The 17,268-nt window shown below is 42.0% G+C and overlaps 1 protein-coding gene across 4 annotated transcripts in view; it reads left to right on the top strand.

Annotated features, from left to right (window-relative positions):
• The window catches only part of RGL1 (ral guanine nucleotide dissociation stimulator-like 1), a 381,962-nt gene extending 375,424 nt beyond the window's left edge, over positions 1 to 6,538 (top strand). For 2 of the 4 annotated variants that reach the window (XM_006872530.1, XM_006872533.1), the window contains exons 17-18: positions 3,403 to 3,517; positions 6,043 to 6,230. In XM_006872530.1, coding sequence (XP_006872592.1) covers positions 3,403 to 3,517; positions 6,043 to 6,230 — 303 coding nt within the window. Of the gene's footprint in view, positions 1 to 3,402; positions 3,518 to 6,042 lie in introns of all 4 variants that reach the window. The other 2 variants (XM_006872532.1, XM_006872531.1) reach the window with 2 other exon arrangements.
• The last annotated feature ends 10,730 nt before the right edge of the window (positions 6,539 to 17,268 follow it).

The following is a 17,268-nucleotide window of genomic DNA, read 5'->3' as shown; positions in this document are numbered from 1 at the left end:
ATGCCTTTGAGTTGTGGTGTTGGAGAATACTAAAAGTGCCATGGGCTGTCAAAAGAACCAATAGATCTGTTTTGGAAGAAGTGCAGCCAGAGTGCTCCTTAGAGTCCAAGATGGCCAAACTTTGGACATACTGTCGGGAGGGAACAGTCGCTGGAGAAGGACATCATGTTTGTTAAGGTGGAAGGTCAGAGAAAAAGAAGACCCCCAACAAGACGGATTAGCCAAGTGGCAACATCGATGGACTCAAGTGTGACAACAGTAGTGAGGTTAGCCCAGGATTGGACATTGTTTCGTTCTGCTGTGCATAAGGTTGCTATGAGTAAGTGCTGACTCGATAGCACCTAACAACAACAATTAATGCAGGGAAACAGACTATACTTGTGAAAGTTACTCTGAATTAAGCTATCAGAAAGCATAAAAAATACCAAAACACATACTCAATTAAGTATTAAGGCCACAGATAAAGATTCAACAATGTCCAAGAAGCAAAAGCAGATGACCATATGTCCAGAAACTAGACAAACACTTTACAATGGAGTTGAGAAAAATAAAGAGGAAGTCAGGAAAGTGCTACAGGAACTATCAAATAAGATAGATAGATACAGCATTGGAAACAATTCAAAACCTAACAGAATATCAGAAATAGACAATACCCCTAAGACAGAAGAACAAACAAAAAAGGATAAAGAATTATCAGTACTATTAATAACATGCTGAACTGTTTTCCATCCCTCCCATAACACTCTCTACTCCTTAGATGGGTGAGATAAATTCATTACAGAGGTCACCCAGAACACAGACACCATAGTCACAGTTACGGGGCACTGGCTCCATGGGTCAAGCAAACCTAGCTCCCCCAATTAAGTGCAAACTAGCCTCCTGCCCACCATCACTCAGCTATACTTGCTCTGTGGGATGGGAAGCCCACTGCTGTGTCTTCTGCTCTGACTCTTGACTCTGCTGCCACTTGTCTGGTGTCATTGCTCTCTGTCCCTGCATCATGGAACTGCTATGCACAGGTATGTCAGGGTCCAAGGGACATCCTCAACTCTTGGCTCTTCTTCTTTGATGGTAGTGAGAGCCTCCTTTCCTGCTTCTGAGTAGCTCATTTTATAACCACGCTAGAGTTTCAAATGTTTACAGTCACAGCGAACTCTGTTAACATCCAGTCAGCGCCTTCTCCCACCTTCTCTCTTACCCAGCACCAATAGGAAAATGTCGTTTGGTGGGAGTTACAGAGACTAAAGCTAGAAGAGACATAGTAACTAATTCACTACATCACAGATCTACTGGTTAAGTTATTAATAACTTCACTTTCAAAAAACTTGAAAAATGCTATTAGACCACTACAATTATATCTGTGATTCCCATTTCTATTGGACAGCACTCATTCTGTATGGCTGAGCCCTCATTCTGTATGGCTGAGCCCTTAATATACGTTGTGATCTGTAGCTTTTTTGGTACAAAGTAATAGCTATCCTCATTTGTGGAAGTTTAGGGTAAACAAAATAGGGATAGCCTGGCATTGTCCTTACCAGACAATTTAAACCCAATTTGGCCTCACACCCATCCCCAAGTGGTGATTTTTTTTTTTTCTTTTCTTTTTCAACTTTATGCTACAAGTACAGTTTGAGCTAACTGTGGGACTATTTCCTTTAGATGGTCAAGAGACATCTTTTTCTCCTTGAGAATTTTGTGTTTACCTGTTTTTTGCTTGTAAATGGATATGCCAGATGTTTTGGTAATAGATAAATGAGCAAGGTCTTTGCTGCTTACAAGGAGCCCATTGTAGTGCATGTTGTTTATAGAATCACAAATGCCAGCTGTGGTCCCAGGCCAGAGGGATACCGCAAGGCAAGGACATCCTTGGGCTTTAGAATGACTTAAGTTTCTGGAAAGAACACTAGACCCATTTACTGAGTTTGCTCTTTGGAGTGCTCTTACCTCCTGGAGAGAAGAGCTTTTGTTTTTACGAAAGGAATATAATCAATGTTTTCATTTGCTTTCTTTCAAATGTTAAGAATACCCAATGAATGGTACATACGTCAGTCCTCTTTTCTTGATGCACTGAACACCCTGCACACAGTTGAATAGTGGGTAGAGAGATGAAAGGGAGAAAGTCAAAATTAGGAATGTGCAAAATCATTACCTGTTCTTTAAAATTGCTGTTTTTTAGATTAATAAGACTAAGTGAGATAAAATTAAATACACAGCATCTAAGCACCTGATTCTTTTGGTTTTAATAACTATGCACATCTGGTTAGCATCACACACACATAAAGAACATTTCCATCCTCCCAGAAAGTTCCCTGTGTCCTGTCCCCTTCTCAATCAGTCCCTCCTTAGTCCTGAGATACATTTCCTACCCTCATCGATTAGATTTGCCTGCTCTTGTATGAATACGCTCCTGTAGTATGTAATATTTTGAGTCTGGTTTCTTTTGCTGAACATGTTTTGGGAATTGTCCACATTGGTCCATGTATCAGTTGTTGTAGGTGGCTTTGAGTCAGTTCCAACTCCTAGTGCAACAAAATGAAACACTGCCCAGTCCTGCGCCAGCCTCACAATTGTTGCTGTGTTTGAGCTCATTGTTGCTGACACTGCCTCAATCCATCTTGAGTCTTCTTTCTCACTGACCTTCTACTTTACCAAACATGATGTCCTTCTCCAAGGATTGGTCTCTCCTGATGACACGTCCAAAGTACATATAGACAAAGGCTTACCATTCTCAAAATCCGTTGTTAAATGTATCTGTTTAGAATGTATCCTTATCCTTATTTCTTTCTCCCATCTCCTGTTTTCCTGTTGATGAAGGTTCAGGTTGATTCTGATGATCTTTGACTGGTGTGGATGTCTGTTTTGAACAACTGTGTGCAAGTCCTTTTGTAGATGTATATTTTCATCTTCCGTGGCTATGATGTAGGGATGGGACTGCTAGGTCCTTGGGACCATTTGTGCTTTTTAAAATGGCTAGTGAATAGGACTGTAGCCATTTATGTCCTAGAGGTCAGAACAAGTGCTAATGACAGCAACTGTGAACATGTGACTCTAATTTCAGCCCAGAGATAATAGTTCTACCTAGTTTTCACAATACCCTAATCTAATGATCTCACTGAACTCCAACCAGTGTCAGGGAGATGGGCAAGGCAGGAGTGTCATCCACTGTAATGGGGGAGGGCACCTGGACTCAAGAGCTGAGGTGACTCACCCGCCTTCCTCTGGCTGCTGAGGGAAGAGCTGGTACTAGAACCCGAGAGTGCTGGTACTTGTTCCATTATCATTCCCTGGCCTTGTCTCCCCTGAAAGCCTTGCACAGCATAAGTTGGTGAGAAGAGGTTCAGGCGAACTTTCCAGGAAACACAAAGCCAAAACCCTTCACAAACCCTTTCATTGTCTCTCCAGTTGACGAGCCAAGATAAAACCCCAGCTGTGATCCAGAGAGCAATGCTGAAGCACAATCTGGACTCGGACCCGGCCGAGGACTACGAACTGGTGCAGGTCATCTCAGAGGACAAAGGTGGGCACATAGGCATCTCGTGGCAGGTTGCTTGCTAGCAGCATTCTTACGCTGCTCCTTAGTTCAAGAATTTGAGCAATTCCAATAGTAATTTCTCAATGTTTTAACTAATCATTTATGAGATGCTTTATCAGGATTGATCTCTAAACAGCAAAGCTTCTAACAACAGGATTTGAAGTTTCTGTACGTCGTGCTTTATTAAGCTCATGCTTATTTATGGGATGAGCTGGTGATCTAGGAATACAATACCATTGGGAACTATTTACAGAATTAATGTTTCTGACCTCTTTTGGTAAACACCCCTGACCATAGCAAGCATGTTTATGTAGGACTATGTCCACAAACAAACAGCCCTACTATAAATTTAGGAAAACAAGAATTTTTTTAAGTTGGGGCATGAGAAAAGAAGAGCAATGCATACTCTGGCACACCCCTAGAGGAGATCAGCTGTATTGCAAGCAGTATCCTTAAAATTTGTAGCTCAGTTGGAACAGATGTTAAGTGCCATTGAGTCAGTTACAACTCATAGCAACCCTGTAAAAAGGATTGCTGAGCAGTGGCTGGTGAGTTTTAACTGCTGACCTTGAGGGTTGAGTGCTTACCTACAGTGCCACTCCAGGACTTTTTTGCAAGAAAGGTTCAGACTTTTCAGTGATTTGCAAACTGCTTATGCAGCAAGTGAAGAATTTGTTGCATTCAATTGTTTCAAGTGAGGGTAAATTAAGACAGGGCTTCAAAGGTGCAGTGCCTTGCTCAAAGATGGTAGTCGATGGTGCTACTTTGAATGTGTGCGCTTCTCCACAGTTCTGCCCACAATCCAGTCTCACACATCAGGATTCTGAAAGGGCTCAGCCATGTCTCTTGTTCCCGGGCTTCATCAGTTTTCCTGTTCTGGTTACTGTGATGAGTCACTCATGTTGTAAAACTTCTGGTGTGTTTCTTTTTCACTCTGTTGTCCATGACAGAACTGGTCTGAAGCCTGGTCTTAAAGGGTATGTAGGACATTCTAATACAACGACTTCCTGTAGTACCTTCTCCTAGACAGGAAAAACGTACACCCTCTTGAGAAACTCATTTTTCAAATACTTCTTTCGAAGTTTTCCGATTCACTCAGCTGAGTCCCAGGATGTGGAGAAAAAACCCTCTCAATTATAAATGCCTTTTAATGTAATTCCTGTTAAAGTTCTTAGTCTGACACATCCTCTCCAAAATTTTTACCATGTTACACAGCAATGCCATGCAAGCTGAAGTTAGGCCAGTGGTGTCCTGAGGTGTAGCCTCCTCGCTGCTCACCAGCTGTGTGGTCTCAGACCAGCCACTTGATTTCTTGAGACCTTGGTTCTTGATTTGTGAAATGAAGGTAGTACCCTACTTGTTTCTTCATGGGACGATTGTGACGATAACAAGAAACTAAGTCATATACAGCTGTGAGGTAGAACGTTGCTGACTTGGGACAATGTAGACAGAAGCATCATCTGTTAAGGGTCAAGCTGTCCTCCCTCTAACAAGAGCCACTAAGTGCCTGGTTGCAGCCAGTCTTGCTTTGGAAGTTAACTGAAGGCTTAGTTAATCTGGGCCTCTCTACTGGTTGCCTCCCTCCCCCCATAGCCATTGCACATTTTATATTTTTCATTCACTGTTTTTTGTTTCTGTATTGAGGTACTCATGACCCTAGAGAAGTGGGTTAGGCATTGGGGTACTAACCAAAGGATCAGCACTTCAAACCCACCAGCTGCTCCTTGGGAGAAGTATGAGACTGTCGACCCTTGTAAGGATTTATATAGTCTCAGAAATCCTATACTGGGTAACTGCGAGTCAGAATTAACTATGGCAATGGGTTTGGTTTTTATCACCCTAGTGCTAAATAAATATTGTCACATTTTTAAAAATATAGAAGTTAACTAAAAATAACTATCCTGGAAATTGCAGATATCTGGTTGGGAATCATCGAAGTAGAGAACAGTTTAAACGTTAGCAGATACACATCGTAGTATATAGATGTTGTTTAAACTTTCATAGTTTGTATTGTTTGGTAAGTGCCATCGAGTCAGTACTGACTCATAGTGACCCTTGTATAGCGTTTCCAAGGAACATCTGGTGGGTTTGAACCACCAACCTTGTGGTTAGCAGTACAGTGTACTGACCTTACAGAAGAAGGAAACGTGGGTTCAAGTCTCAATTCTATTTACTAGCCGTGATCTTGGAATGGTCATTTAACATCTCTTGACCTTTGTTTCCTACTACATTTTCTCATAGCTGTATATTCTGTATTTGCACATTTAGTTCATGGTTTGAATTTTTTAAAGTCTTATTTATAAGCATTTTGTTGGGATTGAAAAGTTGTTGGGACTTTTTTTTTTCTTTTCTGCACTGGCCGTCTAGAGAGTGTGGTTTGAAGTAGTCAAATGACTAGTTCAGTTCAAATTCCAGGGACAAAGGACCATGATCCTAACTTATGTCTGGGCCAGATTTCCACCTGCAACTGTCACTGCTGGGCTGATTGCCTTTTTTTTTTTTTTTTCCAGAGCTAGTGATCCCGGACTCCGCAAATGTCTTTTATGCCATGAACAGCCAAGTGAACTTTGACTTCATTTTACGCAAGAAGAGCCCCGTGGAAGAGCAAGTGAAACTGCGTAGCCGGACCAGCTTGACATTACCCAGGACAGCTAAACGGGGCTGCTGGAGTAACAGGCACAGCAAAATCACCCTCTGAAAGAAGGGACCCAGCGCCCTTGCTTACCAAGGGCAGAGTGGAGCTAAGAATGGACAGTCATGATTACAACTACCAACCAGTGTTAAAGGATTGTTGGTGAAGTCTACAGATATTTATTAACTGTGTGCAAGGCCCAATGACAGCCATTGTGGGGAAATAGGAAATGAATTTGACATGAAGTGGGTCACTGATTCTCTTTTGACCTATTTGAGACTGGAATGCAAAATTATCCACATTATAAATATATATATTTGTAAATGTACATAAGTGTGTGTATATATCTATATCTACATAGATGTAGATATATACACACATGCCCATACACATATTTAGTGTGTGTATGTGAGAACTTTATGGGATATTCTGGACTGTGGAAACAAAATTTGCACAATGGCCTGTGTGCATTAGGTCACTTTTACAGGGAAACAAAAAGGAACTGAGAAACCTAATCTCATACCTTCTAAGAAAATGGAATTGCTCCTAGGATTACAGCATGTCCTTTGTGCCAGTATTATAAGAACTCCAAACTTTGAGAGGAATACTTAGTCAGGTGCCACCAGAAAAGAACGACTGCAGAAACTGGACCTGCCACAGGCTGAATGAAAGGCCACTTTGAGAAGGGCTTGGATGAGCCAGTGGCCTTCAACCTCTGCCCGCATCTGCCACGTTCTGCTACCCCAGGAGGAGCATCAGTGGGCACACTCAGCTCCCCTGGAATCATCACAGCCCATCTTGAGCACCAACAACCAACGTCGCATTCTGTTTCCCCATCTTACAGAACATATCACAATCATCAGTGCACAAACATCCATGTTCTTTCTGGGTACCTTATCAGCCAGAACAGAAACGCAAACGAATCCTGAAGCATTTTAGACTCTCCTATATCTTGGAATGCCACTACTTCCTTGCCTTTTCCGAATGCCTTCTGCATGTAAAAGAATAGTATCTGGAGTCTTTAGCCATCTGGATCATAGTACCTCTTTATTATGTGCAGTGTGTTCCTCAGGTGTAGAAATTTCTACTGCAACTGACTATATTTGATCAACTTTGAGCCTATGAAAGATTTCTGAACATTAACTGCCCTTTGTCATAGTCCTTTTGAAGATGATGTTCCCTGCTGATAGCAGTGTCCTGTTTTACTTCTTAACTTTTATAGCATTACTGTGCCTCATCATGGGGAAGAAATGGAGTTGCCCGATTATCTAAATCCCTCCTTAAAGAGGTATCTTCTTCCAGATGGAATCAATAACTTTTTTTTTTCAGGTCCCCACACTTGCTAGCACAGTGTCACTTTCATCGACATTTTAAGCTATAGTAACACCATTATACTCTCCCTTCCAAATCTGAGCTGTGCTGGGGACTTGAAATAAAAAGCCATATGTTGGGACTTTGACAAGTTTAAAAAAGCACTTTCAGGATATTGTCCTAAGGGAAAAAAAAAATTCTGAAAATACCAGTTTTTATTCAAAATACAAGACAATGAACCCAGATTCTGAAGTGCAAATTGCAACATGGAACTTCTCCTTTTTTTTTTTTTTAATAACTGTAATACAGCTCCCAAAATTGTGTGGGGTTGATGCTACACAAATAGCCATACGAAATCTACCAGAAACACCAGGGAAATTTTAGAGACTGTGGCAAAGGACCAAAGAATGAGCCAGAAAGACCTCAGATTTCCTTTAGGTCTTTTTAGGAGATCAGAACGTGGGTCACAAAGGTAACACCTGGTCGTGAAGCACTTTCCTGTTTGCCAGGCTAGTCCTGCTCATGCTTCTGCATGTGGAGCACGAGACAGCCAAGGAGCAGACATCTCAGAGTGGAGTCACATGTGGCCTCAGCCTGGTTTTTTGTTGTTGTTGTTTGAAGGTGAAAAGCAAGATAGAGAACAGCCTAGTTTGGGGTGTGCCTACCAAGACATCTGTGTTGCGTCCATGTGCTGGCCCAGTGTATTTATACTGTATATGTAGAGTCTAGATTTATATACTGCAATGTACAAAAATATACATATATATATTTTCCTTTTTTAAAGACAATGGAAATTACAAGTAGATAAAAAATAGCTTCGTTTATTTAATGCCATTTTAAATATCTTAAATTTATTTCCTGGTGGACAGCCGGGCCATGCTTTTAGCTGCTCGCATGCTTGTCTTTCTGTATCTCCATCCTGTTTACCTTTTGGTTAAATTAATAAACTGGTTTGGGACATGGTTGGCATTTGCTACCAGACCCAAAGTGATTATATCTCGACTATTAATTAGATGATTTCTGGGCTCCAAATGTGCCACTAAGCTTTCTTAGAGACACTCTGGTTGATTGGTGGGAACAGAGGGAAAGCCAGTGTCCATGTCAAAAGGGGAACCTTCTCTCTGCCTACTTTCTCCCAGCATTCCTCTCATTCTCGGACTGCTGCCCTCTGTATGTAGTTCTCAAAGTCATTGTGGGTCTCCTCCTGAAAGTAGGGGGATGGCTATGGACCGAGGAGAGAAAGAAGGGTGGTTGCAAATGGCTTCAAACAGAGGCAGGTTTCACTCAGTAGACATGTAAAAAAACATTGTAGTTGGAAAATGAGCTAAATAGAGGAGGTGGGCCCTGAGGGAAGAGAATTGGCTACATGTTTAAAGAATTCACTGATCAAATAAATTGTCACTTTATAGCTTTATAGCAATAACACTTGTTGACATTTGTCATACTGTTTCCAAAAAGTTAATGAGATTTATTGTTCAGTGGATTCTTAGCTGGACCCAAATTATCAAATTTTCTGGGGACTTGGATTTTGTAAAGACCCAAATAGGTATTTTAAATAAAAGGAAACTGATAGTATGTAAGGGAGCAGGAAAAAGAAGAGTTTTTTATCTTTGGCATTAGGTGACTATTTTTCAAAAACATCCTAGAAAACAGATTCCCTTGTTTTCCGCCTGTCTAGGAACTGGGGTGGGTTTCTAGACCTACCTGCAGGGTTATCTTAAGATTTCCTTCTTTGGAATACTTTGCAAATCTTCACGTAACAAAGGGCTGATAGTGATAAGAAACCTGTTGCGATTTCAACTGTGTCAAGGTCCCCAACCTCAAACGTCTTTCTTTCTCATGCCTACAGTTCTTCTATGAGAAATTCATTTCCATTGTAGTTTGCATTTCCCCTAGAATCTCTCTTCATATGAAATAACCTCTGGAAGGACACATTCACCCAGCTAAACTAGGGGGATCATGGGCCCAGGCAGGCAGCTTCCATCTTGTAACCCTACCACCTCTGTTTTGTGCTTGAAGTCACAGTGATGGTAAAGAGCGTGTGGTGAACTCGACAAGTGTTCCTAACTTCCTCAGATCAAAGTGGTACTTGGCCATTGCTCAGAAGTAGTCACATGGCCCAAGTTTGAGTACAGGGGAGACTGGAAAATGTAGAACAGTTGGAATAATAATTGGTAAATGCTTATGTCTTCTTACTAGGGTACAAAAAGTTTTTGGAAGAGATGGCAGTAAGGACTTGAGATGGGGGCTACACAAAGCTAGAAAATTAGAAGAGAGGTGCTCAAAGGTGGAGACAATACCAGAAAGAATGATTTGACTTTATCTGCAATTAGCCTTAATAGAATTTCAATTTTTTTCAGCATGCAGTCACCTCCAATTTATATGCTTGAGTCAGAACCAACTCCAAAATAACAACAGTAGTCCTGGTTCAAGCTTACCAGTTGCTCCTTGGAAACCCTTTACAGGGTTCACTAAGGGTCGAAACTGACTCGACGGCACTTAACAACAGAGTAAAGTCATTGGACAATCTCTTTGATATCCCATACAAGTAAAGTTTGACTAAAGGTAATACAGAAACGGCTGCAAGCAGACATTGCCAATAGAACTTCCAGAGGTTCAAGCTGGATTCACAAGAGGCCGTGGAACGAGGGATATCATTGCTTCTGTCTGATGGATATTGACTGTACATGGACTTACTGCAGTTTGTTCCAACAGAACATGGGAACACTGAATGGTTTCAAATTAAGAAAGGTGTGCGACAAGGTTGTATTCTTTCACCATATGTATTCAACCTGTATGCTGAGCAAATAATCCAAGAAGCTGGGTTAGATGAAGAAACACAGTATCAGGATTGGAAGAAGACTCATTAACAACCTGTGATATCCAGATGATACATGTGATATCCAGATGATACAAACTTGCTTGCTGAAAGTAAAGAGGATTTAAAATATATACTGATGAAAATCAAAGACCACAGCCTTTGATATGGATTGCATCTCAATGTAAAGAAAACAAAAATCCTCACCACTGGACCAATAAACAACATTCTTATCAACGGAGAAAAGATTGAAGTTGTCAAGGACTTCATTCTTCTTGGATCAACTATCAACACTCACGGAAGCAGCAGTCAAGAGTTCAGATGTCGTATTGCATTAGGCAAATCTGTTGCACACGACCTTTTTAAAGTGTTGAAGAGTGAAGATGTCAGCTTGAGGAGTAAGGTGCGCCTGACCCAAGCCGTGGTCATTTCAATAACCTCATATGCATGCGAGAGCTGTTCAATAACCTCATATGCATGCGAGAGCTGGACAGTGAGTAAGGAAGACCATAGAAGAATTAGTGCTTTTGAGTTATGGTGTTGGAGAATATTCAAAGTGCTATGGGCTGCCAAAAGAAGAAACGCTTTTGTGTTGGAAGCAGTGCAGCCAGAGTGCTCCTTGAAGGCCAGGATGGCCAAATTTCATCTCTCACACTTTGGACATATTGTCAGGAGGGACCAGTCGCTGGAGAAGGATACCATGCTTGGTAAGGTGGAGGATCAGAGAAAAAGAGGAAGACCCCCAGTGAGATGGATTGGCAGAAAAAAAAAATCACGGGCTCAAGCATGGGAACAATTGTGAGGTTGGCCCAGAACCGGGCAGTGTTTTGTGCTGTTGTACATAGGGTTGCTATGAGTCGATACCGACTCAAGGGCCCCTAACACTAGCAGAGTCCTGGAGTCCTCGTATGGCACTGTGAGCTAATGCACTAGACCGCAAAGTTGGTTTGAGTCACAAGGTCAGCAGCTCCAGCTCACTAGCTGCTCCTCAGAAACCCTATACAGGGTTGCTATGTGTCAGAACTAACTTGACAGCAGTTAACAACAATGGAGTCCTGGTGTGGTGCAGTAGGATAAAGTGCAGGACTAAAGGTCAGTTTGAACCACAACACTGGTGGTTTGAATGCATCAGTTGCTCCTTGGAAACCCTACACAGGATTACTATGAGTAGGAACTAGCGTGACAGCACTTAACAAAATTGGCACTGCAGGGTAAGCACTAGACCACGAGATTGGTTTGAGTTGCAAAGTTGGTGGTTTAAACTCACTCACCACTCCTCAGAAACCCTACACAGGGGCCTGTGAGTCACAGTTGATTCAATGGCACTTAACAGTAACATGGTACAATAATTAACCTTAGGTTGGCTGGGCCCCACCGAAAGGTTGATGATTCAAACACACTCAGGGTTTCTCCTCTCATAAAGACTACAGAACTCTATTGGGGCCAGATGTCACTAAGCTTTTTGAAAGCCCTGAGTTGATTGGAGGAAGCAGAGGGAAAGCCAATGGCCATGTCAGGAGGGAAGCTTCTCTACCAGCGAGTGTTGTGAACATTTGGGGGAAAGAATGACAGTCCTATGAGCATCTCTACTGGGTCATATGGGATCACTCTGAGTTGAAATTGACTGGACAGCATCTAACAGCAATAGTGTGGCTCCCCCATGTGGTAAAACTAGAAATGACTTTATAGATGTAGTTGTACTTCAAGTTAAAAAAGGTAGTAAACTATGTTTCTACACAGACCAAATTGGAGACAGGCAAAGTTAGATGATTTTAAACTCAGAATTTGGAAGCCAACAGAGGACATGACTTTTCAACATCTCTACCCAAGTGACAATTTACAGAAGAGCCCTGCATGGGAGTGCTTATTTAACTATTGGAATTGGGGATACAGGAATACCTCAGAGATACTGATTCCATTCCAGACCACTGTAATCAAGCAAATATCGCAATAAAGTGAGTCACACAAATTTTTGGTTTCCCAGTACATGTATAAGTAAGTTCACACTGCTGTTGTTAAATGCCATGCATTTCCAATCCATTGTTGTTATGTGCTGTGGAGTTGGTTCCGACTGAGCGACCCTGCATAGGGTTTCTGAAGCTGTAAATCTTTACAGGAACAGAAAGCCTCATCTTTCTCCCGCGGAACAACTGGTAGTTTTGGACTGCTGTCCCTGAGGTTAGCAGCCCAATTCGTAACCACAATGCTACCAGAGCTCCTTAGTTCCAATCCATAGTGACCCTGTATAGGGTTTCCAAGTAATGATTGGTGAGCTTGAATCACCAACCTTGCTCTTCAAACCGACTTTACAGTCCAGGACATTAACTCTCCATAATTTGGAGTCCTGGTGTGGCACTGTAGGATAAACACTGGACTGCTAACCTCAAGGTTTGTGGTTCAAACCCACCAGCCACTTCTCAGCTACCCTCTATAGGGTTTCTATGAGATCTGACCAGGCAGCACTTAATAAAAGCATTATGGAAAACTTTGAAACACTGTGAGAATTATGAACATGTGACACAGACATGAAGCGATGGCGCATGCTGTTGGGAAGGAAAATGGCACTGAACGACTTGATGCAGGGCACTAAAAGCAAGGCATACCTGTACTCCGCATTTGCTTGAGTTAGCCGCATTTGCTTGAGTTAGCAAGTATCTTAGAAGTCATGGGGTCAACTTTTATTTACAGAAGAGGCTGAGAGCAGAGGCTTTGAGAAAAGGCTCTGAGACTCAGAGCAGTTAAGCCAATAGACCAAAGCTATTGGCAGAGCTCTCAATTACGGGGACCCACCAGCTGTGCTTCACGCTGAGCAACAAATTAAGGAAACTTGCCAAACAGAAGTCCCTTGTTACCTCCTGGAGCGTTGAGAATCCTCTGAATCTACTGGCTTGAGTCTCAAGTCTCTCAATTATTGCATCCACACAAACGATCTTGATCAGAGAAACATCTAGTCTGTTCTTCAGTGTAACAAAGAAATGTTCTGCTAAGGTCTGAGCACTGCTCCCTATCCCCTAATGTGCTGTCTATCTGAAGGCTGAGGAAACAGTGCCACAAGGATCACAGTTACAGTGTGAGTTTGTTTCTTGGCTAGGATTTGAATTCAATTCTGACCCATGGATTCTGCCAGCCCATATGAGTCTTAGTAAAAGTACCAGCTAACTTAAAGTAGGAGTAGGCAGAAGAAGCAGAGACAGGTAGGGGAGGCTCCTTGGTGGAGACATGAAAAAATCAGAGAAGGTGCTTTCCTGGAACAGTTCCAGAACTTTGGATCTAGTATGAAATGGGGGGGCATCAGTTTTCCACGCCCACCAGTGGAGAAATCAGGCCGTGGCAGGAATACACGGCGATTTCTGAACTGATTGGGACGTTGCCTGTGGGCCCCTCGGCCTGGGCTGAGAGATCAGAGGCTTCTGGAAAAAGAGGTGTGATGGCTTTTTTCACTTTTCTTTCCTCCTCTCCCATATCGCACCCTCTCTGCCCAGCATACCCCCAAAAGGGTCTAGCGTTGTGTCCATGGTACAATTTTTCCACAGTGCAAATAGGAAATCCCTCACAGCCCCAGAGGTCCCACAAGCAAATTCTTTGGCTGCTTCTTAAAACATCTGACTCTGGGACTTAGCCCTAAAGTTGACCTGGGTGGGACCCTTTATTCCTGCCTTACCTAACAAAAGACAGCAGGTTTGGCCACACAGCCAAACCATATTTGCACCTTGTAAAACCACAACAAAACAGGCAAGAGCCAACATATACTGCTTTATACAAGGATGCAGCTATTTTGAAAATTATGCTGTGCATATGCAGATACCTAAATGACCTTCAGAGATAAAAATAGTGGACAATCTTTCTTCCATTTCTCAGTATCTATCTGCGCAACTCCACAGTGGTGACTAGAGGTGAGGCCTGAGCTAGTGGATGCCCCCACCCACGGCTGGAGGTTTCTACTGTGCATGCACACTGACTTGAGCAGCAATGACTACTGGACAGTCGCCTACAGTTTTGTTTCTGTGTGGTGGTTTTTGTCCCTGGGGGTGAAGACTTTCTCTCCCTACATTACCCAAGAAGAAACAGCAATCATGGCCATACAGCCAAGCTACAAGCATACCCCATAATATCCCACCATCCGGATATGAGCAAATAACAGCTGCTATACATTACACAGAGTAGCCAACACTTGCTAAGATAGCTTGCAGTTGAGTAATAAGAGATGTGAAAAAGGGAAGCGTATCTCCAGATCACTTCCACCAGGAGACACTCAGTAAGCTTAACAACATGGCAACGTACATTCATTTAATCATTGAAAACTCATCTAACTATTGAAAATGTCCAACAAAAGATCTCAGCACTTAGCACATGCCCCAAAACAAAAAAGAGGCAGACATAGACTTCCCATTAGAAGAGCAGGCTTTGGGTCTGCGTGAGAAGGGAAGAATGATATGGAGACAAATCCAAATGCTCCACAGATGGGTGGAGGAAAATAACGTAGAAGTCAGGCAAGTGCTACAGGAGGAATCAAACAAGATAGATACAACATTGGAAACAACTCAAAACCTGCAAGAAGAGATCCAGATGATTAATAATATCAGAAATGGACAAAGGAATAGAATTGAAGAGATAGAAGCTAGAACCAGTGAGCTGAAAGACAAATCTCTCAATAATGCTAAAAGAGAAGAGCAAGCAGAAAAAAAGATTAAAAAATCTTTAGAAAGTCTAAGATTCATGTTGGATAACATGAAGAGGAATAACTTAAGACTTATTAGCATTCCAGAACAGAGAGAATCACAGAAGTCCACACAGGAGATAGTTGAGGAGCTTCTAGAAGAATATTTTCCTAACATCTTGAAGGATGAGAAGAGAAACATTCAAGAAATTGAATAAATCCCAGAAAGGGTAGACCCCAAAAGAAAATCACCAAGACATGTAAGAATCAAGCTCTCCAAAATCAAAGTCAAAGAGAGAATCCTAAAAGCAGCCAAGGAACAGAGATTAAGCTTTGACCTCTCAGCAGAAATCATGCAGGCAAGAAGAAAATAGTGAAACATATATATAACCCTAAAAGAAAAATAACGTCCAACCAAAAATTGTCTATCCAGCAAAACTCTCCATCAAATAGGATGGTGCCATCAAAATATTCCAGGATAAACAGAAGCGAATAGACTTTGTCAAAGCCAATCCAGCACTCAAAAAAAATCCTAAAGGGAGTTCTTGGGAATGAAAACCAATAAAAACAGACAACAACCAGAAATTAATAGATGTTGCAACACCACCTAGAACACAGTCAACAGATAGCAGAGTTCATAATCGAACAAAATTACAGCAGTGATTTCAGAGGACCTGTGAAGCCAATCAAAGATCAAAATAATAATGTCAAAGAAGGAGAAAATATAGAAACAGAGATCCAGCTGGTAAGGAGGTCAGGTAGATTTCAGGATACAATGTTGTTGAGTGCTGTCATGTCAATTCTGACCCATAAAGTGACCCTGGATAGGGTTTCCAAGGAGCAGCTGGTGAGCTTGAACCGCCAACCTTGCAGCTCAAACGGCTTTGCAGTCTGGTGTATTAACCCATAGCGCCACACACACCAGGACTCAGGATATAATAGACTGTTTTAAATGGAGGGGAGAAGTAGACTATAGGGTAATCTCAAATAAAGTTAATTCTTCACAGCTTATCATGAAAATGAAGAGCCAAGTAGACCCAGGAAACATTAAAACTAAGAGTAAACTGACAAGAAATAGTACAAAAGGTTGTTGTTAGAGAGGCGGACCTTGATGGTGGCTAGGGTGGAGGTGCAGTGAAGTTCGCCTTCAGCCATATCACAAAATACCAGGCAAAGCATATCACAAAATACCAGGGGAGAGCTCCAAAGCTCGGTACCACAGAGCTAGGGATACTTTAAAAATTTGAAGGCTTATAGCTTGTGGAACTTGAAGCTGAAATAAGAAATCGTGTACTTTTGAATCTGCTGAGCTTGGAGGCCTGGAGCTGACATCTTGGGTGAGATCAAATGGCAAGACCAAGCGGGGGAGCAGAAACACCACAGAAAAATGCCACGGGAACCTTGGAGCAAAGGTGGACAATACACTTTGTCGGTTTTGCTTTGTTCTGATATTTTTTTTGGTATCTGGTCATTGGCAACCCCACTGTTTGCACACCTTCATTCTGGTGACTAGAGAGGATGCTGAGCGAGTGGACACTCCCCCACCATCACCACTGGTGGGTTCTTCTGCCACGCATGTGCACAGATACTCAGCCCAAGAGCAGGCAATGGCCATTTTTTTTCCCCTTAAATACGGGAAAAGGCAGGACAGGGCTGTAGAGAGGGAAAGAGCATTTTAAAGCAAAACAGGCCAAAAATTAAATTAAAGCCTGAGGTATGGCATAACAACCAACAGTGGCATCTTGAAATCTCTCAAACAGCTTTGAAATCAAGAAGCTGAAGAGAGGACATTAAAGTCATACTCATATTAGGCTACAGATATTTTTTTTTTCTCTCCCTCCTCTCCTTTTTCTGTGATTATAGACTGCAGTATCCAGTCTAGTTGGGAGGTTTTCTTTTTCCCGCTGGTGCTGTTTTGCTCTTTTATGCTCCTCCTTCTACCTTTGGGAAATTCTATCTCTCCCTAATTTACCCAAGAAGAGTCAGCAACTGCTGCCATATAGCCAAGGTACAATCACACTCTATAAGACACCAAAACCCAGGCAAGAACCAATACCAACTGCCATATACCAGGGAGGCAGACAACACCTATGAAAATTACTTTTAGTCAAGCAATAAGATGAGTGAAAAGGGAAGCCCACATCCTGATCACATCTTCCTGGAAGCAATCAGAAAGCATAAAAAAATACCAAAACACATACTTAATTAAATATTAGGCCACAGATAAACACTAAACATGTGCAAGAAGCAAAAGCAGATGACCATATCAGCACATGTCCAGAAACAAGATAAAATGTCTGAGACAAATGACCTAGAGG

Source organism: Chrysochloris asiatica, unplaced genomic scaffold (genome assembly GCF_000296735.1).
Source record: "Chrysochloris asiatica unplaced genomic scaffold, ChrAsi1.0 scaffold00203, whole genome shotgun sequence".
In the NCBI taxonomy this organism is placed as follows: domain Eukaryota; kingdom Metazoa; phylum Chordata; class Mammalia; order Afrosoricida; family Chrysochloridae; genus Chrysochloris; species Chrysochloris asiatica.
The sequence above is the reverse complement of the archived record's forward strand: the minus strand, read 5'-3'. Positions and strand labels throughout refer to the sequence as shown.